Source organism: Microcaecilia unicolor, chromosome 10 (genome assembly GCF_901765095.1).
Source record: "Microcaecilia unicolor chromosome 10, aMicUni1.1, whole genome shotgun sequence".
NCBI lineage: Eukaryota > Metazoa > Chordata > Amphibia > Gymnophiona > Siphonopidae > Microcaecilia > Microcaecilia unicolor.
In genome coordinates, this window is record NC_044040.1 from 218,219,300 (window position 1) to 218,247,131 (window position 27,832).

Consider the following 27,832-nt stretch of genomic DNA (forward strand, 5'->3'; position numbering starts at 1 on the left):
CATCAGAGTTATACTATCTCCAGTAATATAAAGCGTAGAACCCCCCCCCCCCGCCTCAATGTGCACCATTCCCTTCAATAAAGAAGTAAATACGTCCAAATAATTCCCAGCAGTATAAAGTGCACCCCCCCCACTGCAGCAGCCCCTCCCTATCCTCAGGATTGAGCAATATATACAGTATAGTCGCCCTCCCATTTCAGGGTTTATTTCCAACCCCCCCCCCCCCCCCCCAATCTTAGGGTTTGTTACCCCTGGTAGTACTCAGTACAGTCTCCAGAGAAATTCAATCACTCTGAGGACCAGGATAGTGGAAAACAAAGTTTAAAATATTTATTATTTTTTTAAATTAAATAGATCAGCAAAAATATTATTTGAACATTTAATACAGTCCCTTATTTTTAACATTAAAGAAAGCTATAAAATATATATTTACATTTCAAGATGTTATCTTTCAAAGAATATGTAGGTGCAGGTTAGAACCCTTCATGTTAAGATACAGTAGTCACAGGATACGGTTTGGTTCAGAGTTAGCAGTGAGTCTGCTGTGGGACGACACACACAGCAAGAAACCCTTCTGTATATGTGGAGCTCAGGCAGTAGGAAGTGGGCTGGATCTGAGATCACAGGCTTCCGGGAGCTGGAGAAAGGACTCTGGCATCTCCGCAATTTGTCCTGCTGTTCATCTCCTCAGAGAGGCTCTTTTGGCTTCTCAGTGTCAAGCTCTCCTCCTTGAACCACTTCCTGACCTGCTGCGCTGGTGTTGCTCTTTCCACAGGCCCCACTGAGTGGTTCACGGAGGACAGGGCAGGTCAGAGCGATGCCCTCCTGAAGGTTTTCTGTGCTCCCTGTAAAACAGAAGAATCATGTGAATGGAAGAGAACCTGAACAAAGAATCCAGGGAGCAGACTCATTTCCTAGAGAACTTAGTAATGACATACATTTTGAGCAAAGACCCTGTTCACTCAAGGTTTACTCCAGTTTTGATTGTAAGGGGAAAATGTGTTAAAGCATTACATTAGATATATTAAATGGTATGAATCCTCACTGTGCACCTGCCAGACACCCAGGTTCCAATGTTTCAGGTCTAACAGCATTTTAGAAACAATTAGGACAAAAATGAAGCTATTTCTCCACATTGCATTCCATGTTTTGTACCTATGAGAGCAGTCTGCCCATGTTGAGTAGATAATGCACATGAATTCCCCACGTACACCTCAACACCCTGATATCGGAACCCTTTACCCGCCTCTGTCCTTCATCTCTGTCCCGAGCAGACTGAAAACCGGTCACAGTGCTGACCTCCACCACTTCTGCTGTCTTCAATGTTGCTTTTTGCAAAACCAATCCTTAAGCCAGTGTCAAAGCCCCCTTCTTTTTCTTTGTAATAATCTCTCCTGCCTCCCCAAGCTGTCTGGTGGAGATGTTAACTTGGCTGCCTCAGCATTTCTGATAATCCAGTACTGTTGTAGCTCTGCTGTTTAGGGCTTTATTTCAATGCTTGATTTCCACTTTGTTGCTCCTCATTATCCTCTGTGTTTAATAGAAACATGACGGCCAAATGGCCCATCCAGTCTGCCCTTCCTCAGTAACCACTAACTCCTCCCTTCCTAAGGGAACCTATGTGCCTGTCCCATGCTGTTTTTAAATTCTGACACAGTCTTTGTCTTCAGGACCTCCACTGTGAGGCCATTCCACGCATCCACCACCCTAATCCTTGCTGTTTTGGTTTTTGGGGGGCTTTTTTCATTTCCATTACCCCTTTGTCTTCATCACCTCCTCCAGCAAGGCATTCAAGGCATCCACCACCCTCCCTGTCCATTAAAAAATACTTCCTGAAGTTGTTCCTTCATCTTGTTAACTTGACTTTTCGTCCTTTAGATTGTAAGCTCGTTTGAGCAGGGACTGTCCTTCTTTGTTAAACTGTACAGTGCTGCGTAACCCTAGTAGCGCTCTAGAAATGTTAAGTAGTAGTAGTAGTTATCAGCCCTTAGTTCTGAAGTTTATTTTCCTTGGACACAGATCTGTTTCTGCATGATTAATACCATTCTGGTACTTACTGTATGTCTCTGCCGTATCCCTCCTTTTCCTCCCCTCTTTTTGTGCAGATCATGTAACAGGTTAACTGCTTTTCTCTGGACCTTTGCAAGATGCAGCCTCCAGAACTGAACGTAAGCTGTACAGAGGCTGCATCTCTTCCTTTTTTTTTCTGCTAATTTTGTCAGCATCCCTTTGCCTCTAGCCACTGCTTTACTACGTTAAATCAGAAATCAATACCCGAGGTCTCTCTCCTGCTCGGTACATTATCAGCTTTGCACTCTCCACCGTGTACTGCAACCTCAGATTTCTGCATGTTTTATTATTACAAGCTGTCCTGGATTAAAGCTGACAAGAGATAGTACTTGTAGTTTGGTTTCATCTCCTTTATGCAACGTATACAGTGATGGCCAGAGACAACACTGTTCTCCTTTACTCAACGCACACAGCAACATGGGTCACAGAGAATAGGCCAGGTATATGGCCAACAGCCTCACTAGTGTTGATGAGTTTAAAGTTCAGTGGTGGAGTGTGGTTGGTGGGGGGAAGGAGGGGAGAGTGGCCAGGTGTCAGATTAAAGATGGAATCTTATTGGTAAAGCCCAAAGAGGAAGTTAATAAATGCTGAGCACCATCGGCTGAATATCAACCCCCTTAATTTTTATGGTTTGATGACTAACTGTACACCATCTTGAATGAGCTTATTCCATGGAAAGGGTATACAACCATTACTAAATAAATAAGTGCCAAGAAGAAAAAAAGCTGCCCATCTAGTACTCTGGTCCAAGTGTCCAGAAGAAAGGGGTACAGAGAAGATACTCAAGAATCTGGAGTCACAGCTACAAGATAAGTCTTTGAGGAGTCAGCACTGGTCCAAAGGTAAGCGAAGGTGTCCTAGAAGAGCCTACAAATTAGGATAAAGAAGCCCTATTCTATTTGCCACTTTGTAATGTTGAAAACTGAAACTGAAGACAGTTACACTAGCAACTCTTTCTATTTGGAGACATTTCCCTAGTGAAAACTTCTTTTGAAAGACCAGATATTATGTGCAGTGTCACCTTCCAACTAAGTCCTGATTAACACCCTGGGCCCTGAAGGTAAATCATTCCCCCTGTCAAGATCCATGCAAGGGTTTGAAGGTGACCAGTAGTGGAACTTGGACCTGGTACTAAGTGGTGCCCCCTAGGGGTAGGAGGAGCACTACATACAGAAACTGGAAATTAAATTGAACGGCTAGTAATGAACCTTGGACTGGAGGAGTGGCCTAGTGGTTAGGGTGGTGGACTTTGGCCCTGGGCAACTGTGGAACTGAGTTTGATTCTCACTTCAGGCACAGGCAGCTCCTTGTGACTCTGGGCAAGTCACTTAACCCTCCATTGCCCCAGGCACAAATAAGTACCTGTATATGTAAACTGCATTGAGCCTGCCATGAGTGGGAAAGTGCGGGGTACAAATGTAACAAAAAAAAAAAAAAAAAAAAACCACCATGAGGACTACTTTTCCATTACCTTTACTAACATGGTTGGCAGCTTTGACTTGGTGGTTTTTCCTTCTCTTTCTCTGTCTCCAAGGAAAGCACTGAAGGATTGTAGGTGTTCTTGCGTCGTCTTCTTCTTCTTCTGCTCCTCAGCACCAGAAACAAAAATAGAACAGTTTCAGTAACATGGAAACCCAGAAAGCACTCTTGGGGACAGTCATAGTGCTGACATTGGTCAAGCCATGTCTCCTAGCCACAGGACTCTGTTTAAGAAGGTGCTAATGGACCCTTGACTGGGGAGATCATACCACATACACATAACAGAAATGGAATCCAGATTAGATGCCCAGATCTCATCTCTTCACTACATCAGTCTCCCTCATGGGAGTCTCTACAGGTGCCATTAGGAAAACAGTGCTGATAAACTGTTACCAAGTACAGAGCCCATGAAAAGTCCTGCACCACACCCTGCTCCAGGCCAACAAGGGTCTTACTCATCCAACACTTAAAGACCCAACAGCATGTTAGCATTGTACCTGGCACAACCACATCACCACCCCCCCCCCCCCCCCCCACACACCTCATTCTCTACTCCCATGACACAATTGCATCAGCCCTTGTGGGACCTTGGCATAACCACCTCAGTCATCCCTCTCTCTTCCCTGCCCGATTCCCTCCACCTGGCAGGAATCAGCGAATAGCAGCTTTCCTCTGCAGGAGGGGTCACAGATTTCATGAGACTACAGGACCCCGCGTGGCTCCAATTGCAGAGAGAGGCAGCAGCTGCAGGTGAAAAGTACTACTCACCAATAAATCCTACTAACTGGAGGACAATGGATTTGTGCAGGTGGATGAAGGCACTAACTCACCCCTACTCTTCTTTCTGCAGGAAACTGACTTCCCAGAGTACAAGTTTGACAGGGCCCCAGGTAGGTGCATAGTTTGCCTATGTCTTAATCCTGCCCTGCCAATGGTAGATGACAACCATAGAACCCATCCAGTCTTCTGATTTTTATGCATGATATAATGTCTTAAACCCCAGTTAACCTTCCGCCTTCCTCTCACTTCCATGCAAGGTAGGATTCACTGGACTTCTCCTGGGCTTTCTCAGATTCTGTGCCTGTTGCTGCCTTTAACACCTCCCCAGGAGTCCATCCCATTTTATTTATTTGTTACATTTGTACCCCACATTTTCCCACCTGTTTGCACCTTTCCTGTGAATAAAGTTTAACTGATCTAAGTTGTCCTATAGCAGTCACACACCCACACACACACTCTCCCGTAAAGCCCTTCAGGAGGATCCTTCTTCTGCCCCTTCAGTCCCAGGTGGCCTCACTGTCCTAGTAAGTTTCTCTCTATGGCAGTGGTGTTCACTGATGGTCCTTGAGGGCCACTGACAGGCTGTGTTTCAGGATATCCCTAATGAATGTGTAGGAGATGGATTTGCTTACAATGGGAGTTGTATGAATTCTAATATATTGCAGTTCTTGAAAACTTGACTAATTTGTGGCCCTCAAGGACTGGAATACCATTGGTCTATGGCAGGTCTTCCCAAACCTGCTCTGATCCTACCGCCAGATGGGTTCTCAGGATATCCACAATGAGTATGCATCAGATACATTTGCATATAAGGAACAAAGAAAAGCTATGCTAAGTCAGCTCAAGCTCCATCGAGTCCAACATCCTGTCTTTAACAGTGGCCAGTTCGATTCACAAGAACCCAGCAGACCCCAAAAGGAAGATCTATCTGATTTCCAGGGATGAACAATGACTGTCCTATGTCTACCTGGCTACTCAGTTTTTGTGGGCAACTTCCAGGAACTTGTCCGTATTAAGTATGCGCGGATCATATCACATTCAAAGCATGTTATGGGGGAGGGGTAGAATCATAAAGTTGATATTAGTTAATAAATGATTCTAGTTAGACGTGGAGGAGAGTAAGACATTCTTAGGGATGAAAGTAGTGTCACAACTGTCATGGAGTCCAGAGTAGTGAGCCCTTGGGCCACTGCCAGTGACCGGCAGCAGCAGGTGAACCACCCAAACAGGAAGCGAGGCTGAACACAGACAGGCTGGTACAATCAGGACCGGAACTACTACTACTACTAAACATTTCTAAAGCGCTACTAGGGTTACGCAGCGCTGTACAATTTAACATAGAGGGACTGTCCCTGCTCAAAGAGCTTACAATCTGGAACAACCGGATTCTGGAACGGGCTTGGCTGGAACAGGATTCAGAATTCTCAAACAGGCTTGGCTGGAATGGAAGCTGAAAGCAGACAGGGTTGGAACAAACAGTGGAGGAACTGAAGCTGAAGACAAACAGGGCAGACACAAGCAGGATTAGAACTGAAGCTGAAGTCTTGCAGGGCTGGCACAAGCAGGGTTGGATTAGAAGTTGAAGACTGGCAAGACAAGAACTATCAGGGCTGGAACTGCAACAAACACACACAGACGAAAACTCATCTGAAGACCTCTGTTGTAAAGGCAAGCCTGAAAGTTCCCAGGTGCTTAATAAAGGCAATTACAGATGAGATCACAAGTAAGGGTGAGGCTCGGCAGCAAAAACACCAGAGCACGACTTGGTTGCAAGAGCACCAAAGCGAGGCTTGGCAGCAGGAGCCCCAAAGCAAGTCTGGAATGCTGGAACATCAGAATAAGACTGGAATGAACTCTGGTATATGTTTGGGAAACAGGAAGAAGAAGTCCACAGCAGCCATAGGGCCTGGTCACCGGGAGGCGAGATGAGTGTAGGCATGGGATACAGTCACAACCGTGGCAGTACCTCCCCCTCAAGGCTCCCCTGGTCCCCACGTGAGGTCTGGGCTTCCAGGGATATCTTCGGTGGAACCTGCTGGTGAGTTTAGGTGTATGAACAGGAACCACAGAACTGGAAGTTGATAGCAAGTCTATAGGTTGAAGACAAGGCTGGATCTTGTCAACAGAGTTGGATCTTGCAAACAGCGCTAGAGTAGTACTACAAGCCATGGACTGCCGTGGGCTGTCCTTGAGACCATAAGCTACCTTGATAACAGGAATGTCCTGAACCCTATAACCCGGGTCCTATTCTTCAAGCATGGTATGAGATAACAAGTCTTGAGGAGTCTTCTTATAACCTCCGTTGGAGGGAATCTTAGTCTTGGATGTAGTGAAGGTTTCAACCTGGAGCTGACTGGTCTGGGGAGAAACACAAGCGGTGGCCAGAACAACCGCCGAGGCATCAGAGTCCTAGGACTGTGAGTCACTAATATCAGTCCAAGCGTCAGAGTGTAGGTATTGCTGTTTGCCGACCATACTGTAAGCATTGGGGATGAGACAAAGTTTTCTGCAAGAATCGCTCCAGTCCGTGATCTCACCTCTTCCCCAATCTAGGGTCGGATGGTGTCTCTGTAGCCAAGGTAGACCCAGTACAATGGGTTGCACTGCTGTCTGGAGGACATATAGGGCGATGTCTTCCTTGTGGTCGCCAATACACAAGCGCACTGGAACCGTTTGTGTGCCTACATATCCTTGAATGCGGCCATAGACTGAAAAGAGCGGAATGGTCTTAGGTAACTCTTGTGTCTGAATGTTAAATTGATGGACCAGGGATTCATCTATGAAGTTTCCACCAGCCCCGGAATCCAGAAAAACTTCAGTATGCTCCTTTCTTTGACCTAGATCAAACACTGCTGGAATTAGAAATTGAGTACGAAGAAAAACAGAAGATAAGCCTACTATGATGCCTGTGGTCAGACCCTGATCCAAGGACCCAGGTTTATTTGGGCACCTGCCTGTATAGTGTCCAGTATCACCGCAATACAGACAAAGGTTGAGGGTCCGACACCTCTGTTGCTCTTGCATCGAGAGTGGAGTATCACCCAATTGCATGGGCTCTACAGGTTAGAGGCCTCCCTAGGACTAAGATCCTGTGACACATACCAATAACTCAGTGTCTTAATGCCTATCTTTTCTGAGGAGCGCCGTTGTCGGCTACGCTCCTGAAATCGAATATCTATCATATTGCAGAGCCCAATCAGGTCGTCTAATCTGGTTGGAAGCTCATGTCCGGCCAACTCATCCTTAATTTGGGGTGCCAAACCCCGCCACAGGGTCGTGACCAGACTCTCGTTGTTCCAAGTCAATTCAGAAGGCAGAGTGCGGATCCTAATAGCATAGTCGCCCAGAGTCTGCGTTCCCTGCTTTAATCTCAGGAGCGCAGAAGTTGCAGATGTAACCTTCCCAGGTTCTTCAAAGACTTATTTAAACTGTTCCAGGAAACTATGGAGATCTTGAAGCACCGGGTCATCCCTTCCCCAGAGAGGAGAGGCCCATGCTACAGCTTGACCGGACAGCAGAGAAATAATATAAGCTACCAGGGTTCTATTGGAGGGAAAGTCTTGGGACTGAAGCTCAAAAATTATTTTACACTGGTTGAGAAAACCTCTGTAGTCTTTGGGATTACCGTCATATCTCGGTGGTGCCTTAAGACGGATACCTGACATTACAGGAGCTATTGCCAGTACTGGGAACGAGCTCAGAGGAACCTAAGCTTGAGAAGCTGCTGATTTCAGGTAGCAGTCCTGGAATGCCTCCAGAAATTGCAAAATCTGCATGGGGGATCCTGTACAGCTTGCTACCAGCACATCTTCTAAGAAGACATCTTCTATTGCAGGAGGGACTGTGGAAGACAGGAGAGCTAGACTGAATCCTGAGATTGTTGATGACTTCTTATTCATCCACAGATTAAAAAATTATAACAGTGCTTCACAGGGCATATTTCTCCCCTCTAGGGCATATAGAACGGGTTGTATTTTGTACCGTGGACATTTTAACAGAGTGGATTAGGATTCCTTGGGGTAGTAGAAGTCAGATGTTGTTGGGGTTGGAAGGGTAGAGGGTGGTGGTGGTGGTGGAAGGGTTTATTATATCTGCTCATTGTTATTGTTTTCTAGTTGTAATTTAAACACAACAGTTGCACAGCATATTGTTCCTTTTTATATTTTAATAAAAAGATTTAAATATAAAATCATAATTGTTCAATACTTCTGCAGATGAGCCCAGGCGGTTGGAATGGGGCAAGGACGGAGACAGGGCCTGTGGGGACGGGGATGGAGACAGACGGGGATGGGGAGGGGACAAATGTTATCCCCGTGTCATTCTCTAGCTGAAAGCAATGGTATTGTGGTATGTTCCAAGATTGCATCATATAACTGCCTATATGAGGCTGCCAAGATGGCAAGTTGCCGACTGCTCGGTTCATGATGCCAGTATTTAATCATGAAGTGGAACATGTGCAGAGTGCCAGATTCAACTCTGGCCACCGTTCTTGGGCAGACTGGATGGATTGTGCAGGTCTTTATCTGCCGATATTTACTAGGTTACTATGAATCCCACTGTTAATCACATTGACCACATCCCCAGGAACAGATTCCACAGATTAATTACGAGCTGAATAGAAAAAAAAATTACTACAATTTGTTTTCAGTCTGGGAGCCAGATACAAATCCTCCTGCTGTTCCTTGTGATCTTTGGAAAATCACTTAACCCTCCATTGCCTCAGCTGCAAAATTAGATTGTGAGCCTGCCGGGGACAGAGAAATACCTGCAGAGAAACTGAATGAATTCTTTGCTTTGGTCTTTTAAGGAAGAAGATGTAAGAGATTTGCCTGTACTGGAAATGGTTTTCAAGGGTGATGATATGGAGGAACTGAAAGAAATCTCAGTGAACCTGGAAGATGTACTGAGCCAAAATGGCAAATTAAAGAGTAGTAAATCACCTGGTCTGGATGGCATACATCCAAGAGTACTCAAGGAACTCAAGTATGAAATTGCTGATCTGTTAGTAATATGTAGTCTGTCGTTAAAATCGCACATAGTATCTGAAGATTGGAAGGTGGCCAATGTGACGTGGATTTTTACAAAGGGTTCCAGGGGTGATCCGGGAAATTACAGACTAGTAAGTCCCTGACATCAGTGCTGGACAAAATAGTGGAAACTATTATAAAGAATAACATTACGGAACACATAGAAAAACATGGTTTAATGGGACAGTCAGCATGGGTTCAGCAGAGGGAAGTCTTGCCTCACCAATTTGCTTCATTTCATTGAAGGCATGAATAAACACGCGGATAAAGGTGAGCCGGTTGATGTAGTGTATCTAGATTTTCAGAAAGCTTTTGATAAAGTTCCTCATGACAGACTCCTGAGAAAATTAAAGAGTCATGGGATAGGAGGCAATGTTCTGGTGTGGATTAGTAATTGGTTAACGGACAGAAAGCAGAGGGTAGGGTTAAATAGACATTTCTCTCAATGGAGGAGGGTGAACAGTGGAGTGCTGCAGGGATCAGTACTGGGACCGGTGCTATTTAACATATTTATAAATGATATGGAAATCAGAACAACAAGTGAGGTGATTAAATTTGCAGATGACAGAAAACTATTAAAAGTTGTTAAAACACATGCAGACTATGAAATATTGCAGGAAGACTGGGCATCCAAATGGAAGGTGAAATTTAATGTGGATAAATGCAAGGTGATGAACATTGGAAAGAATAATCTAAATCATAGTTGCCTGATGCTAGGGTCCACTTTGGGGATCAGCAACCAAGAAAACGATCTAGGTGTCATTGTAGTTAATACGCTGAAATCTTCTGCTCAATGTGCAGCAGTGGCCAAAAAAGCAAACAGGATGCTAGGAATTATTAGGAAAGGGATGGTGAATAAGACCGAAAATATTGTAATGCCTCTGTATTGCTCCATGGTGCGACTTCACCTTGACTATTGTGTTCAGTTCTGGTCATCATATCTCAAAAAAGATATAGTGGAATCAGTGGCATACCTAGGGTATTTGACACACAGGGCTGATCATTTTTTAACACCCCCCCCCCCCCCCCCCTCTCCAAAATCCAGTACTAGGCATACCGAGAATACAAAACACTCAGGACCTACAGAGCAATTCTATCATAGCATATAAGCAGTCATTTCTATGCATCACACAAGGGTGTACCTAGGAAAAGGAAGAATCTTAAATATTGTAGTGAGCACTAGTACATCAATTCACCTATTGTAAAAATAAACCAGCCAGAATAGTACAGATCGTCGATCCTGCACAGTCAATGCCAACAGAAAGCTGTCTTTTTCACAAACACAGATACACTGTAATCCACTATAGAATAAGTAACCACAAACTAAAAATAGAAATATTTAGGCAAAAATTAAACTGAACCCCCAAGAAGCCAGATTCTGCATACAATGGAACACCACAGAAACAGAAAATGTCCCCTAGTACTGTGCAAAATATAAAGACAGCAGATGTAAATTTGAAAAAACTAACAAATACCAATCACCACTTTACAAATTAACAAATAGAAATAAAACAAATATAGAAAATAAGATAATACCATTTTATTGGACTAATACGTTTAGCTTTCTGTTACAATATCCTGCCCTGACCCGAGGAAGGGGGTTTTGGTCTCTGAACGTTAGTCAAAATGTATTAAAATTAGTCCAATAAAAAGATTACCTTATTTTCAATTTCTATTTATAAACATTTATTAGCACAGCTACAATACCACTTTATTCTAAAGCAAACAAAAACAAAATAAAAGTATTTATTTACCGTTTGTCTCCTCTTGTTTCTGCTTTCCTCATTTTCTCTTCACTCTTTCCCTTCCATCCAGCATCTCTCTCTCCCTGCCTCTTCCATCCACTGTCTGCCCTCTCTCCCTTCCATCCACCATCTGCCCGTTTGCCCTCTCTCTCTCTCTCTCCCTTCCAACCACTGTCTACTCTCTCTCTCTCCCTTCCATCCAGGGTTTGCCCCCCCCCCCCCCATTTCGCTCTCTCTGTCTCATTCTCTCTCTGCTCCTATCCACCATTTGCCATTTCTCTCCCTTCCATCCAGGATTTACCCTCTCTTTCTGCCCCTTCCATCCACCATCCATCCAGGGTCTGCCCTCCCTCTCTCTCCCATCCAGGATCTGTCCTTTCTCTCTGCCCCCTCCTTTCAGACCCCAGTTCCAGCCACAGCCCACTTCTCCCATCTGCCCTCCTTTTCAGCCCCCAATTCCAGCCCCTTTATCCCACCAGACCCAGCCCTTTTCTCCCACCAGTCATGTTTCAGCCCCAGACACTTTCTCCCCATCCCCTTTTCAGCCCCCCCCCCCCGGTAACCAGTTTCAGCCCCTGCCCACTTTTCAGCCCCCAGTCCCAGTCCCCTTATCCCTACTTTGTCAGCCCCCAGTTCCAGTCCCTTTCATCCACCTGCCCTGCATTACAGCCCCCCTTTTCAGACCCTGCCTCATTTTCCCATCTGCCCCCTTTTCAGCCCCCAGTTCCAGCCCCCTTCTCCCATCTGAGTCCTCCCTTTTCAGCCCCCCCCCCCAAGTTATAGCCCTACCCCCTATTTTTGCTGTTAGGTTGAGCTGCCGCCCCCAGTCCCCACCTGCCCACCCTCAGCTTCCTTGACAGCCCCCTTCTCATTTCTGCCACCCGGCACCCTGCATTTTTTTAAATCTTTGAATTGGCAGCTCAGCACCAGCGCGCAGTGTCCGTGAAAGAAGGTCACCTCGGGTCTTTCCTCACTGTGTCTCGCCCTCCTCTGATATAACGTCCCATTTCCGCAAGAGCCAGACACAGTGAGGGAAGGCCTGAGGCAACCTGCTTCTTTCAAAGACACTGTGTTGCCGATTCAAAGATTAGATTTTAAAAGTTCAGGTTGCCAGATGACAGAAACAAGGAGGGGGCTGTTGAGGGAGCTGAGGATGGGCAGGTGGAGACTAGGGACTGCGGAAGAGAGGCAACAGCAGTAGCCTGAATAGAGGGACTGGAGCAGTGGGAGTGGAGCAACCCCTTTTTATTTGCACCTGGGGTGGACCGCCCCCACCGCCCGCCCTTGGTACGCCATTGAGTGGAATTTGAAAAGGTTAAAAGAAGAGTCACCAAAATGATAAAGGGGATGGAACTCTTCCCATATGAGGAAAGACTAAAGAGGTTAGGGTCTTCAGCCTGGAAAAGAGACGGAAGAAGTCTACAAAATCCTGAGTGTTGTAGAAGTAAATCTAACTTTTTACTTGTTCCAAAAGTACAGACTAAGGAACACTTGAGGAAGTTACATGGAAATACTTTTAAAACAACTAGGAGGAAATATCTTTTCACTCAACATAGACCATGTTTCGCTTTGCATCTGTATCAAGGCAGACCCACTGCTTAGAACGGCACCAGCTTCTCCGGGACAAATGCAGATTGAGAAATGCTGGTGCCGTTCTAAGCAGGGGGTCTGCCTTGATACAGATGCAAAGCATGGTCTATGTCAGACAGAAACTCCCAGCTGATTGAGATAATACCTCTAAGATAGCATCTTTATTGATGTTTTAACATTTATTAGTGCTACTGATTTCACATAATATATAATACTAGTAAAAAAGGCCCGTTTCTGACACAAATGAAACGGGCGCTAGCAAGGTTTTCCTTGGAGTGTGTATGTTTGGGAGAGTGTATGTGAGAGTGAGTGTTTGAGAGTCAGAGTGAAAGTGTGATTGCTCTGCAATCCATATCCATCCATGCCCATCTGTCCCCTCCATTCATCCCTATCCAGCAATTCCCCTCTCCCTGAGTCCTGCCCTTCCAATCCATGCCCATCCATGCTCATCTGTCACCTGCCCCCTCCATTCATCCATTTCCAGTAATTTCCCTCTCTCCCTGAGTCCTGCCCTCCCAATCCATGCCCATCCATGCTCCTCTGTCCCCTGCCCCCTCCATTCATCCATTTCCAGTAATTCCCCTCTCTCCCTGTGCCCTGCCCTCCTAATCCATACCCATCCATGCTCCTCTGTCCCCTGCCGCCTCCATTCATCCTTTTCCAGCAAGTCCCCTCTCGCCCTTCCATGACCCCCCCCCTCGCATCCATGCTACTCTCTCTCCCATGTCCCAGCCTGGCCCGCCCTCTTCTCCCCCCCCCTCTTCGCATCCATGCCCCCCCCTTCGCATCCATGCCCCCCCACCCCTTCGCATCCATGCATCCCTTTTTTTTTTTTTTTTTTTTATTCTTTTTAACTTTACCTCCGTGGCGGTTCGTGCAGCGAAGCGTCAGGGAAGGAGGCGGCGCTCCCGACGTCTAGCTTTCCCTTCGCTGTGTTCCGCCTTGTTTTGAAGGCGGAACACAGCGAAGGGAAGGCTAGACGTCGGGAGCGCCGCCTCCTTCCCTGACGCTTCGCTTCCGGATTTGTTTGTTTAGACGCGAGGGCGGGGCAGAGACGGCTGGATGGCTTCACACCACGAACACCACGAACGCCACGAACTCCACGAACTCCACAAACCCTACAGCCAGGGACTCAGGGAGTGACGTCAGATGGCTTCAGAACATTGTCCTCATTAGAACGTTCACGGTGCGTTTTATTATATTAGATAAAGGGTCTTTACAAAATACATTTTCTAAAAATTACAAAAAATTGTTGCACCATGTACTGATGAGGAGGTGGGTGCTTAAGTCTTGCTGGTATCTAATATAATAAAACGCACCGTGAACGTTCTAATGAGGACAACGTTCTGAAGCCATCTGACGTCACTCCCTGAGTCCCTGGCTGTAGGGTTCGTGGAGTTCGTGGTGTTCGTGGTGTGAAGCCATCCAGCCGTCTCTGCCCCGCCCTCGCGTCTAAACAAACAAATCCGGAAGCGAAGTGTCAGGGAAGGAGGCGGCGCTCCCGACGTCTAGCCTTCCCTTCGCTGTGTTCCGCCTTCAAAACAAGGCGGAACACAGCGAAGGGAAAGCTAGACGTCGGGAGCGCCGCCTCCTTCCCTGACGCTTCGCTGCACGAACCGCCACGGAGGTAAAGTTAAAAAGAATAAAAAAAAAAAAAGGGATGCATGGATGCGAAGGGGTGGGGGGGCATGGATGCGAAGGGGGGGGCATGGATGCGAAGGGGGGGGGGAGAAGAGGGCGGGCCAGGCTGGGACATGGGAGAGAGAGTAGCATGGATGCGAGGGGGGGGTCATGGAAGGGCGAGAGGGGACTTGCTGGAAAAGGATGAATGGAGGCGGCAGGGGACAGAGGAGCATGGATGGGTATGGATTAGGAGGGCAGGGCACAGGGAGAGAGGGGAATTACTGGAAATGGATGAATGGAGGGGGCAGGGGACAGAGGAGCATGGATGGGCATGGATTGGGAGGGCAGGACTCAGGGAGAGAGGGAAATTGCTGGATAGGGAAAAATGGAGGGGCCAGGTGACAGATGAGCATGGATGGGCATGGATTGGAAGGGCAGGACTTAGGGAGAGGGGAATTGCTGGATAGGGATGAATGGAGGGGACAGATGGGCATGGATGGATATGGATTGCAGAGCAATCACACTTTCACTCTGACTCTCAAACACTCACTCTCACATACACTCTCCCAAACATACACACTCCAAGGAAAACCTTGCTAGCGCCCGTTTCATTTGTGTCAGAAACGGGCCTTTTTTACTAGTAGAGTATGAACCAGTAAGGGGCACCGCTGAGGCTTGTGGTTAATTTATTGTATGGTGGAGGCTGGATTGTGTTGATATTATAGAAAGCTTCCATAAAGTCACGTGTCTTGTAAGCAGGATATAATACAATCATAAAAAATAAAAGCAAGGAAAAGAACTGCAATTATCTAACAACCAAGACCAAACATTCTTAAAAGTAAACACCCAACTAGTCCCCGAGGGAGAAAGCTCCAAAAGCAATGCTAAGGTCAATGATCTTTCAGCATCTGATTAATTGCTTTAAAGAACCCCATGGGACTTTGAGGAAAGGGGGAGTAGGAGGAGTAGGTTGTTGAACAACACTAGTAGGCGACGTAGGTTAGGAACAATCTCTTTATTTAAATATACACTCGACTCAACACAGCCGTGTTTCGGCGCTACAGACGCCTTCTTCAGGAGTCTTGTGATATATAAATATACGAATATTAAGCTCAAAGAGAATTAAAGCAAGGCTTCTGCTACAATTGTAATCCACTGCCGATGCAGGAAAAAAAGCTCAGCGTATTCAATTGCACTTCTGTGAAGTCGTATATTTAAATAAAGAGGTTGTTCCTAATCTACGTCGCCTACTAGTGTTGTTCAAGAGCCTACTCCTCCTACTCCCCCTTTCCTCAGATTCTACTTTTCATAGGAATTTGTGTACCTCCACCCTTGTGGTGGTTTGGCTTGCTTGCCCCATGGGACTTTGTCAACTCTTTCTAAAACACATTATTTGCTCTTGGAAATGAAAGAGGAATGGGGGGAGGGGGAACAGACCTGGACAACCATTACTAAAATGGGCAACCTTGCTCTGCTACTTTCTAGCAATTGCTACAGGACAGTATAGGAAACAATTTCTCCAAATGGGTTCCTCAGTCCTAAGACAGTAGAGCCATGTGAGAAACATCATGTTCTGCTCCAAGAGAGAATAAGAATATTGCTTGGAAGCTCTATTTCTGCTCCACATACCTCGCATAAATTGTGGATCTACCCTGATATCAGCCAGTCATCCAAGCAAGAACGAAATCATTCCTTCAGCACAGTCTGGTTGATATTGGAGCCACTTTGTTTCTAAGATTCCCTTGTAAATGTAGGATTCACTATCAAGGGAGCATGTTTATTTTCTGTGATCCCTCACATCTGGAATCTCTTCTAATGGACAGCAAAATAATCGTTTATTTAAACTTTTCCTGTGTTTGATGGAGGAAGGGAGTTGTTGAGATATTGATGACATGGAGGCTCATTTTCAAAGCACATAGACATGCTTTGAAAATTAACACCTTAGTCTAATTAATGCATTGCAGTTTTGAATTTATGGTTTTCTAATATGTGATGGGGGTGGGGAGGTGTTCAGGTATTGTTGACTTGGTCTAATTAATGTATTGCTGTTTTGTAATTTATGGGTTCCTTTTGTTGCTTTTCTGTGGTAAGAGAATATTATCTATAAATACATTGGTTACCAATGATCAACTTGCAACTCTTCTCCAGCATGTACAGTGGATCGAGGAACCAACTCGACCATCCCCAGGGCAGCAAAAAGGGTCAAACAGAAGGCTGCACAAAAAAAGCATCACCTCAAAAAAGAGGGCGCAGCGACAGCCGGTAAGGCTGACCATAGAAGTAGCAACAATTCATGAGTAATAGGGTGGTGAACATCTGGAACAGTAGGACCTACCCAACCTCAGCCCTTAAACACTTCTTTTACCAAAAACCCACCAATAGGGTTCCACACACCTCTTGCCTTGGCAAAAAAATGCAAAACCGGTGATGCGTTGTTCTACCACTGCACCTTTACAATAACCCCACCCCTTGACGGAAACAATATAATTCTCTAAGCATGAAACCAGTGAGTCTTCCGAGCACCTCCCTTGCTGTCGCAGGAATATGTTCACCTTTTTGCAACCTACTATATACAACCGCCACATGGCTGGTGCTACAGAACTTCTCAGTAGTCTCCAAACTTTGTTGCCCCCCCCCCCCCAGCTGCCATACATGAATTGGAAAAGGCGTACCCTCCTGATCCACCCTAGGTACCAGTTCATAAAACCACTGAAATTAAAAATGGGATAAGTCATCAGCTATAGCATTACGTATGCCTGGCACATGGTGAGCTCAGAAACAAATATTGAACTGTAAATAGCAGAGCATGAAGTGTTGCATCAAGGAATTAATTTTAGGACAGTGAGCTGCCTATTGATAACTTCAATTACCTCCTGGTTGTCACACCAGAAAAGGACGTTACGATCTCACAACCTGTTGCGCCACAGCTCATAAGCAACTATGAGGGGAAAGAGTTCGAAATGTGATTTTTTGGTCAAACCACCCAACATCCACTTGGGTGGCCATGGCATAGCATACCATGAGCCCTGACAAAATATACCAAAGCTGACACCCCCGCCACATCAGAAAAAAAGCTCCCAGTCCATGTTGGACATTTCAAGTGGCTGTATAGGCTATGTTATTTAAAAATCTCCTAAAAACAGGGCCCACGTATCTAGGTCACAATGAGTGCCTGCAGAAAAACAAATAAAATGGTGTGGCTTGTATACTTTTGCTGTAGCTACTGCCTCAAAAACGCCCATCCCATGGGAATAACATGAGAAGCAAAATTCAGACTCCCTATCAAGGACTACAACATGCGCAACTGAGTCTTCTTTGCCAGGCGAACCCAAGATATCAAAGCAAGAAGTTCAGAAACTTTTTCATGGGGAATCCTAGTCACCATATGGACCACATCTATCTCAATCCCCAAGAACTACACTCAGGCCTTCAGTTTTCCCTCCCAAAAGCGGGAATCCAAAATCCTGCACTACCTGGCAAAAACTGGACGTCACACGACTGCAGTCATCAGAATCCGATAGACCAACACAAAGAAAGTCAGTAGGGTAATGAATTATAGAGGATAACCCTGCTCTTTGCCCAATTACCCAGCAACAAACGTGCTAAAGCATTCAAAACAGGTGCAAGACATGGAACATCCCATGGGCATACATTTGTCAGAGTAAAAGCCCTCACGAAACTGGAAGCCCAAAAAGAGGAAAAAATTCCAGGCGAAGCGGCAACATCCATCTTAGCCAATAAGGCACCCAAACCATATCTGTGCATGAGTGCAAGGGCATGATTGAAAGAAGTATATTGCACTGCACAACATGCCATCATTGGCAGATATGCCTGGGAGATAGGACAAATTATGGATAAGCCGGAACTTGCCTGGTTCCTTCTTGGGAATCATAGCTAAAGGAAAGAGACTGTTAGGTTTTCAAGGCAGAAACCCCACACCAGAGACAAAGCAGAACTCTGACAGAAACAGCTAGACTTCACCTGCACTTGACCGCCCTTCCCCAGGAGTTGAGGCCCTGGGTGCAGGTGGCTGGCAGGACTTACTGGACAGGGCAGGGACTGGATACCAACTAGGCTGAACAGGGACTGAGGGTCAGAGGGGAAAGGAAACTACATGGGAAGCAAGACAGACTACTGGGCTAGGACTCACAGACAGACTAGGCAGGAAATGGACAGGCTTGAGAGCAAGGACTAAAAGCTGCAAAGCAACCACTAAGAAAGGAATCACAGACAGGTAAGAGACAGAACTGAAAGCTGCCAGCCAGCCACTAAACAAGAAACACAGACCACCAAGAACTAGACAAATAAATAGAAACAAGACTGGGAAACAAGCAATACAATACAAGATAAACTACACAAAGATTAGGCTAGAAACAGGCAAGACTCTCAGACAATAAACTGGACTAGGCAGAAGTGCACGGAGCACACCAGCATACCAGGGACCTTAGGCGATGCAAAGGCAAACACAGAAATTTCCAGATGATTAATAAAGCCCATCAGCTGCTGAAGCTCAGCTGCAGGAATCACAAGGCAGCTACGGGTGCTGTTCAGGCACAAACAAGAAAAGCAAGTCTGGCAGCCCGGAAGGTCTGGACCGGATTAGGCTGAAATCTGGAACATGCGTCAGTCCATAGCAGCCACCGGTTCTGGCCACCAGAGGGCGAGGTGAGCACCGACAAGGAAACGGTCACCATCGTGACAGAGACACATAATGGGAAATGGGGGAGACCCAGAGGGTCCTGCAATCCATCCTAAAGCAAGCCCCTTGCCAAGTTTAGCTATCATCACCTCAGTCATCTTAGCCAATGCATTGAGTTGCGCATGGGCCGGGACTAAATGGAGTAGATGTAAGGAATCCTGAAACCCCTCCAATAAAATAATCCTGCTGCCTCATCCAGATACTTCAGCAACCAAGGTTGCATGACAGTGATGCGGACAGACGTGTGGGCCTGAATGAATGCATCACTGCTTTCCGGCCTGCGAAGCAGAGGCAGGCTGCTTTCTGGGACACTTACTAAGGGGGTGTGAGGCTCCACACCCAACACACCTATGGCAGAATTTACAATCCGTGAAGGGGCAGCCTGCTTTGTTAAACCTCCAGCACAATTCTGTTGTAGAGGGGCCACCAATGGCCCTCCAGTCTGACTGCAGCACGAAAGGAGCGATTCCCATCCAAGTCAGAGGCCCCCAATGCCTTCATGGGAATAGCTGCACTAGGGACTTTCTGCATATGGGTTAACCAAACAAATAATATCCTGGTTATCCAACGACATCTGGAGCTTTTCCTCCATCTGGTTTCTAAACTCCTTGTCATAATTCAGCCAGCACCATCCCCCGTAACACTGATAAGCATCGAGGATGGTAACAGCGTACCGCAGCAGCAGGCCACAGTGCGCTGGGTTGTCATGTCCCCACACACTAGCTAAATGCAGGAAGGAACGCATCCAATTGATCACGTTACTAGAGACTGACTTACCCTTAGAGGCTGAGTCCGATTTGGATTTCCTCTTCCTCTTAAGCCTGTCCTGCATCACTTTAAAAATATCAATGCAAACCCATCATTTTATTTTTGGGAACAGATTCCCAAAGCTCTGTCATGGCTACAAGGGCAGGGATCGTCTATCAGCCAGTGTATAGACTACTGGATCCACCCTCTGGTCTCAGGAAGTGTGGGGCCAGAAAGACGAAGTCTGAGAAGTAGAGCTGGTAGAGAAAGACGAGGGCTACTGATGCTTCCCTCCCTTCCCCTTTCTAGGCCTCACTGATTTTCCTTAGAATGCTTTAAAGATTTAGCCTTCATGCCGTGAGCGAAAGCCAAGGTGTTCGCACCCCCTTGTATCTGACACAAACACAGCAATCTCACCCAACATCGCAGACACAGGAGTGGCCCTGTGGTCCACAGATGGAACAGCAGCAGAAGCCTGATCACCTTGCCTGGCATGCCTGTGTGGTAGCTCCACAGCAGCCTCTGAGGCAGAAGTTACCGGAGCCTCCTCTGCATATAAGGGCTGTGAAGTGACAGAAGACGCAGGGGCAGTATCCCATGCCCTGCCAGGATGTCCATATCTGTACCCTCTGCCCCATCCTCATGACCAATAACCTCCTCCCCCCCCCCCACCACCCACCAGGAAGATAATCTCAGGAATCCTAGTCTCAGACCCAAAGAGGTGTAGGAGGCTCCCACTAGGCTGAGCACACTTGTCCCTATACAAAGATGAGTAAGAGGGAACATCCTGATCATCTGCTCTATCTTCCTCATCCCAGGTCTGGCCCCAAAAGACCCCTCTGTATCTTGAAACCCTGCCTTACTCTCCAAGCAGGACACATTCCACCTTCACATCTCTGGTCAGCAGGCCACTACAACAGCCTGGGAGGGAACCGCCCCAGCCACAAAACGGGTGACTGGAAGCTCCTCTCCCATACCAGATGCAGCAGAGGAGGCAGAAGCTGTGAAATTGTGATGAGGGCCCGAAATCAGAGCACCCTTCATCTTTGTAGCTTTTTTCATTGAGGGAGCAGCGTCTGCAAAAGCAGCTCAAGTCACTTCTTTAGAGACTAAAGGGGGGGGGGGGTAGGGCCAAACCAGCATTTAGCATCAAAGAAGACCTGTCAGCTGCACTACCCAACCTGGGGACTCACAGGATTCACCTGCCATTACAGACTTAAATATCACCCCCGCAGCTCCTCACCACCTGAAGGAAAGAAGGACCCCATTAGCAATCCACTGTTGACCAGCATGCCCCAAAGTTCCAGACTAACTCCCCTATTCAACTCGGGCCTAGATGAGCAAGGCCTCACCCGAAGCCCGCCATGGTTGCCCAGGCCAGCATCAGATGAAACTCATTCTCTTCCCCCCTCCCCATTATATATCGGGCTGCGGATAAGCTGGTCACCCTTACTGAGGTCTGTTATGGTCTTAGCCTTTCTAATTGCTGTTTTTACTCCCTAGTAACGTAAAGACAATTTCAAAGCCATTTACATGAGTAAATAATGATTCATTTGTGTAAACTGGCAAGTCTGAAAACTACCCTTCCTATGCTGAAAACATGTGTGGAGTGTGTGTTTTGGGAGGGATCAGATTGCATTTTGAAGTCTTCAAGTCATAGGAAATTTCACAGGAAGAGTTTAGACAGGGCTGTTGCAAGGGATGGACATAAGCAACCACTCTGGGTTTCAGGCTGCAATTTCAAATCAACCTGGTGAGTCTGCAGGCATGTTCCCAAAAGGGAAGTGGGATACTTCCTTTTGAAATGTGGTTCAAAGTTCAGGTGTAAGAATGTATCTGTGGACTTTGTCCTAAAGTTGATAGTATGAAAAGTGTTCCTGCCCTCAGTGATCCAGCCTACTTTTTTTTTTTGTTACATTTGTACCCTACGCTTTCCCACTTGTGGCAGGCTCAATGCGGCTTACATGGGGCAATGGAGGGTTAAGTGACTTGCCCAGAGTCACAAGGAGCTGCCTGTGCCTGAAGTGGGAATTTAACTCAGTTCCCCAGGACCAAAGTCCACCACCCTAACCACTAGGCCACTCCTCCACTCTGTCACACTTAGTCACAGACCTCTTGTCTTTGATGATTTTACTATTAAGATTTTCTTCTTTGGCACTTCTCAAATTATTTTTTTCCTAATGAATGTTGCAATTTGTCAGTGTTTATGTTTATATTGACCGAGGGTTTTCAGTATGCCCTTCAAGGAACAACAGAGTGGTTTGCATTAAATACATAAAAATATAGTAAAGTAGTTAGAATGAAAATTGGGTTTTACCTTCTTATTTTCATCAGAATATCCTGCTTTGCATCTTTTTATCTTTTATAACTTCTTTCATAGCTCTATTTAGCTATTTTGGTAGAAATTCAGTTTTCTTTCAACCTTTCTTAACTTGTAGTACACAATTTATCTGGGCCTCCAAGATGGTAGGTTTGAACAATTTCAATGCCTTCATGCAAACGTAACATACAGAGCCGGTGGTGGGAGGCGGGGCTGGTGGTTGGGAGGTGAGGATATTGCTGGGCAGACTTATACGGTCTGTCCCAGAGCCGATGGTTGGGAGGCAGGGATAGTGCTGGACAGACTTATATGGTCTGTGCCCTGAAAATGACAGGTACAAATCAAGGTAAGGTATACACAAGAAGTAGCACATATGAGTTTATCTTGTTGGGCAGACTGGATGGACCATGCAGGTCTTTTTCTGCCATCATCTACTATGTTACTATGTTTGTAGTACACAATTTATCTGGGCCTCCAAGATGGTAGGTTTGAACAATTTCAATGCCTTCATGCAAGCGTAACATACATCAGCTCATTTTAAAGTAAAATAGCAAAGATCAAATTGCCCGATCTGGCTGCCTCATTGAGATTCTTGTATTATGTGATTAACAGGATTGTATTGTTATTAATCATTTATTTGATATTTGTGAATTTATTGTAATGTATTTAATTATATGCTGCTCTGGACCAGCAGTTTATAAAATGCTTTATAAATAATCATCCCAATACCAACTTCTCTGTGCCTTTCTTCTCTTTTATCTGACCTTTCAACCCTTTACTCACAACTACCCTCTCCATCCACTCCATGCCTGCCCAAAATCTGTCACGATGACGACTTCTAGAGAGGCCTTCTTATCTTCAGCTTTGATTCTTAACAATCAGCAACTTGATTCAACAACCTGATCTCCCTCCACTTCTTACTACACCCTGCCATCAAAATTTCTCAGGTTGTGCAAAACAACCTGTGTTTTAACAATCGTCACTTCATGGAGGCAATTGCAGACTGCATGGGAGCCAATGCACCTGTATCAGCATTGTTTAATGCCCTACACTGAGAACCATGCGATATTCTTCCAGCAGCTACGCATGTGGCCACCATAGAGGACCAGACAGGAGTCAAAACTTGTGGGCCAGTGCTTCCTGTCCAATATGAGCAGGTCAGACCTGTTGGCTGTGGCTTCTGGACTGGCCAGGGAGATGCTCAGTTAAGCTGATGCAGCAGGGATGCAGATTCTACGAAAGAGACAGGGAGGAGAGGAAGGATTATGGAGAAGAGGGAAGAGGAAGGTGGGCAAGAAGCTAGGGGTTGAAGACACCAGATGAGAGAAGGGGTAAAAAGCAGGAAGCAAATTGTGTGTAGGAAGGAGAAAGCGAGAGTGGCAGGGCAGGAATGCAAGGGAAAAGAGAAAGGAAGGACTGTTGGATATAAAGAGCAGTGTTGTTTAGTTTCTAAGGGCTCCTTTTCCTAAGCCGCTTAGGTGCCTACACGCGCCCGATGCGTGCCAAAATGGAGTTACCGCCCGACTACTGCATGGCTCTTGCGGTAATTTCATTTTTGGTGCACATCCGATACATGCGCCTGAAAAATATTTTTTATTTTCTGGCGTGAGTAGCGGATGTGCGCAAAGTGGCATTTGGCATGCGTAGGTCATTACCGCCCAAGTTCTTTACCGATAAGTCTAAGGACCCAAAATGGACGCGCAGCAATTTTGATTTTGCCACATGTCCATTTTGGGGGGAAAAAAGGAGGGCTTTTTTTACAGGTGCACTGAAAATGATTCTGAGCACGCCCAAAACCCGCGCCTACACTACTGCAAGCCATTTTTCAGAAACACCTTTGTAAAAGAACCCTAAGTAAATGTAGCTAGTTACAATACTTAAGTAAATGTTTTGTCATTTTTACTTGTAAAGAAGTACAGGATAACATTTGTTACTCTTACCGAAGTAGCAATTTTGCCAAATTACTTTTACTCAGTTACATCTGACGCTTGAGTTAAAAGTAAAAGCAGATGCAAGATGTAAATGATGATTCCTTGGTAACAGTGGCGTAGGAAGGGGTGGGTGGGAGGGGCGTTCCGCCCCAGGTGCACGCGCTCGGGGGGTGCCGGCCCCGCTGGTTCCCTGCTCCGTCTGCCCCGGAACAGGTTACTTCCTGTTCCGGGGCAGAGAGAGCAGGGAACCAGCGAGGCCGACGCAGCTCCGAGTGATGTGCACTCGGGGAGGATCGGCCCTCCCGCAGGTAAGAATGCGGTCTGGGGGGTTTTACGCTCCGGGGGGGGGGGGTTCGCTCCGGAGGGGGGGGTGCGCTGCAGAGGGGGGGTCATGCCGTGCTGCACCCGGGGGGGGGGAGTGCGCAGCGGCGACCCGCCCCAGGTGTCATTAGCCCTCGCTTCGGCACTGCTTGGTAAATCAAATGAAAGAGCAAAACCTGGAACAGGATTTTACTATTGCAAACCTCATCTTAAGTTTTGCTGTTCAGTAGCCTATGAGTTGCCTGTCTTTGTTGAATTGGTTACTGGTCTCCCTCCACTAGTCCGTTCCCCTCTCTCTCCTTCCCCTCATTCCCTTTCCTCCTTTCCTGAAGTTACTATTGAGGAAACTACACTTCTCCTTTCTTCCTCAAAATGTACCACCTGTTCCTCTGATCCCATTCCCACCCACCTTCTTAATGCCATCTCTCCTACTCTTATTCCTTTTATCTGTCACATTCTCAACCTCTCACTTTCCACTGCGACTGTCCCTGCTTCCTTTAAACATGCTGTGGTCACACCTCTCCTTAAGAAGCCTTCACTTGACCCTACTTGTCCCTCTAATTACCGACCCATCTCCCTCCTTCCTTTTCTCTCCAAATTACTTGAGCGTGCTGTTCACCGCCGCTGCCTTGATTTTCTCTCCTCACATGCTATTCTTGACCCATTACAATCTGGTTTTCGCCCTCTCCACTCAACTGAAACTGCGCTTACTAAAGTCTCCAATGACCTATTACTGGCTAAATCCAGAGGTCAATATTCCATCCTCATTCTTCTTGATCTTTCCGCTGCTTTTGACACTGTCGATCACAGCATACTTCTCGATACCCTGTCCTCACTTGGATTCCAGGGCTCTGTCCTTTCCTGGTTCTTTTCCTACCTCTCCCTCCGCACCTTTAGTGTTCACTCTGGTGGATCCTCTTCTACTTCTATCCCTCTGCCTGTCGGTGTACCTCAGGGTTCTGTTCTTGGTCCCCTCCTCTTTTCTATCTACACTTCTTCCCTTGGTTCATTAATCTCATCCCATGGCTTTTCCTACCACCTCTATGCTGATGACTCCCAAATCTACCTTTCTACCCCTGATATCTCACCTTGCATCCAAACCAAAGTTTCAGCGTGCTTGTCTGACATTGCTGCCTGGATGTCTCAACGCCACCTGAAATTAAATATGACCAAAACCGAGCTTCTCATTTTCCCCCCCAAACCCACCTCCCCGCTCCCCCCGTTTTCTATTTCTGTTGATGGCTCTCTCATTCTCCCTGTCTCCTCAGCTCGAAACCTTGGGGTCATCTTTGACTCTTCTCTCTCCTTCTCTGCTCATATCCAGCAGACTGCCAAGACCTGTCGTTTCTTTCTTTACAACATCCGTAAAATCCGCCCCTTTCTTTCCGAGCACTCTACCAAAACCCTCATCCACACCCTTGTCACCTCTCGTTTAGACTACTGCAATCTGCTTCTTGCTGGCCTCCCACTTAGTCACCTCTCCCCTCTCCAGTCGGTTCAAAACTCTGCTGCCCGTCTCATCTTCCGCCAGGGTCGCTTTACTCATACTACCCCTCTCCTCAAGACCCTTCACTGGCTCCCTATCCGTTTTCGCATCCTGTTCAAACTTCTTCTACTAACCTATAAATGTATTCACTCTGCTGCTCCCCAGTATCTCTCCACACTCGTCCTTCCCTACACCCCTTCCCGTGCACTCCGCTCCATGGATAAATCCTTCTTATCTGTTCCCTTCTCCACTACTGCCAACTCCAGACTTCGCGCCTTCTATCTCGCTGCACCCTACGCCTGGAATAAACTTCCTGAGCCCCTACGTCTTGCCCCATCCTTGGCCACCTTTAAATCTAGACTGAAAACCCACCTCTTTAACATTGCTTTTGACTCGTAACCACTTGTAACCACTCGCCTCCACCTACCCTCCTCTCTTCCTTCCCGTTCACATTAATTTGATTTGATTTGCTTACTTTATTTATTTTTTGTCTATTAGATTGTAAGCTCTTTGAGCAGGGACTGTCTTTCTTCTATGTTTGTACAGCGCTGCGTATGCCTTGTAGCGCTATAGAAATGCTAAATAGTAGTAGTAGTAGTAGTAGTAGTCAGGTCACTTTGAAGTGGAGATTAAACTGAAGCTGGTTCTAATTCTTGGTTACTCTGTAACTTTGTAAGTCTATTTGCTTTGGAAATGAGCACCTTAATGTTCTTGCATCAGTTCTTGAAGATAATCAAACAGAGTTTGCTGTCAGACTAAAAAATGTTAGAACAACAGAAGACAATGATTCCAATGTTGTGAAAACCTTCTCTGCATGATGACAATAACGAGGATGAAGCTGCAAGTGAAGAATTAGACAGCAACTGCTTCTAATGCAGATACTAATGACAATAAGGATAATCAAGTATTGGTTTCAGAGATTCCCTTGTTCAAAACCTGCAGATCCAGTCAGAAGACATCAGTAACTGATTTGAAGGACCTTTTCATCAGAATGAACAACCCACTTTTGGCTTAGTAGCAATTCCTGAACACCTTTTCAGCTGTGCTGGAATAATGAGTCACAACGGCACTGGACCAGTGCCAGTCATTTTCAAAATGTAGTTTTACTAAAAGCAAAGTGGACGGAAAAGTAGAGCAATAAAGTTGGGCTCAAAACATGCCCAATAGTTGCATTCACTGTAACTGCAGTACTTTTACTCCAAGGCAATAACTTTTTTCACTGAAGTATTAAATATACATTTATTTTGAACAACACTGGTGGAGGGCATGTGTGGCAACTGCCCCCGACCCCACCATGTCTTATGCTGCTGCCTGTGGGGGGGGGGGGGCAGGAAGTGAATGAGTTTCCCAACCGCCCCTCCCCCTCTCCCGGTACCTGCTCGGGACTCCCGGGCTGCACACAGCGCCCGGCAGGCGGCTCTCTTCAGCTCCAGCGCCGTGCGGGGCTCCCCGGGCCGGTAGACGGCCGCCTGGATCCGCTGCTCCTCGCCGAAGACGCTGGTCAGGAGCTCGAGCAGGGCCGGTAGCAGCTCCCCGTCCTCCTCCTCCTCCTCTCCCAGCACCAGCGCCCCCACCAGCGCCGCAGGGGCGCCCCCGACCCCTCCCCGCAGCCTCCGACCCCGCACATCCTGCAGCAGCGCCCGCAACTCTGGCCGCCCCCGCCGCACTGACTCGGACCGACAGAGCAGAAAGAGGAGCCCAAACCCCCCGGATCCGTCCCCCCCGCTGCCGCCACCTCCACCCCCCTCCCCGAAGAGCTCCCGCACGAAGCACCGCAGCAACTCCCGGCTCGGCCCCCGCTCCCAGAGCTCCCCCACCAGCAGCACCCGCTCCCGACCACCGATCAGAGCCAGAGCCCGCAGGAACTCCCGATCACTGTCCGAGCCCTGACCCCCATCCTCCTCGTCCCTGCGGTGCCCAGGGATCACCCCCGACCCCCTCTCCTCATCCTCATTTTCCCTGTGCTCTGCCGACCTTCGACCCCCTTCCTCCCGGTACATGCTCTTCGGCTGGA

At 46.9% G+C, this 27,832-nt stretch overlaps 1 protein-coding gene across 4 annotated transcripts; it reads right to left on the minus strand.

Moving 5' to 3' along the window:
* Positions 1–305: 305 nt before the first annotated feature.
* On the minus strand, positions 306–27,832 carry C10H2orf72 (chromosome 10 C2orf72 homolog). 4 transcript variants are annotated; one of them, XM_030215878.1, is made up of 3 exons: positions 27,194–27,832; positions 3,542–3,652; positions 306–845 (listed from the first exon to the last, which is right to left on the minus strand). In XM_030215878.1, the coding sequence occupies exons 1-3, from the start codon at positions 27,816–27,818 to the stop codon at positions 688–690; spliced, it is 894 nt and encodes a 297-aa protein (XP_030071738.1). In that variant the 5' UTR covers positions 27,819–27,832; the 3' UTR covers positions 306–687. The 4 variants fall into 4 exon arrangements, with proteins under 4 accessions (XP_030071738.1, XP_030071737.1, XP_030071736.1 ...); XM_030215877.1 differs by having other exon boundaries at positions 3,542–3,655; XM_030215876.1 differs by having other exon boundaries at positions 3,542–3,658.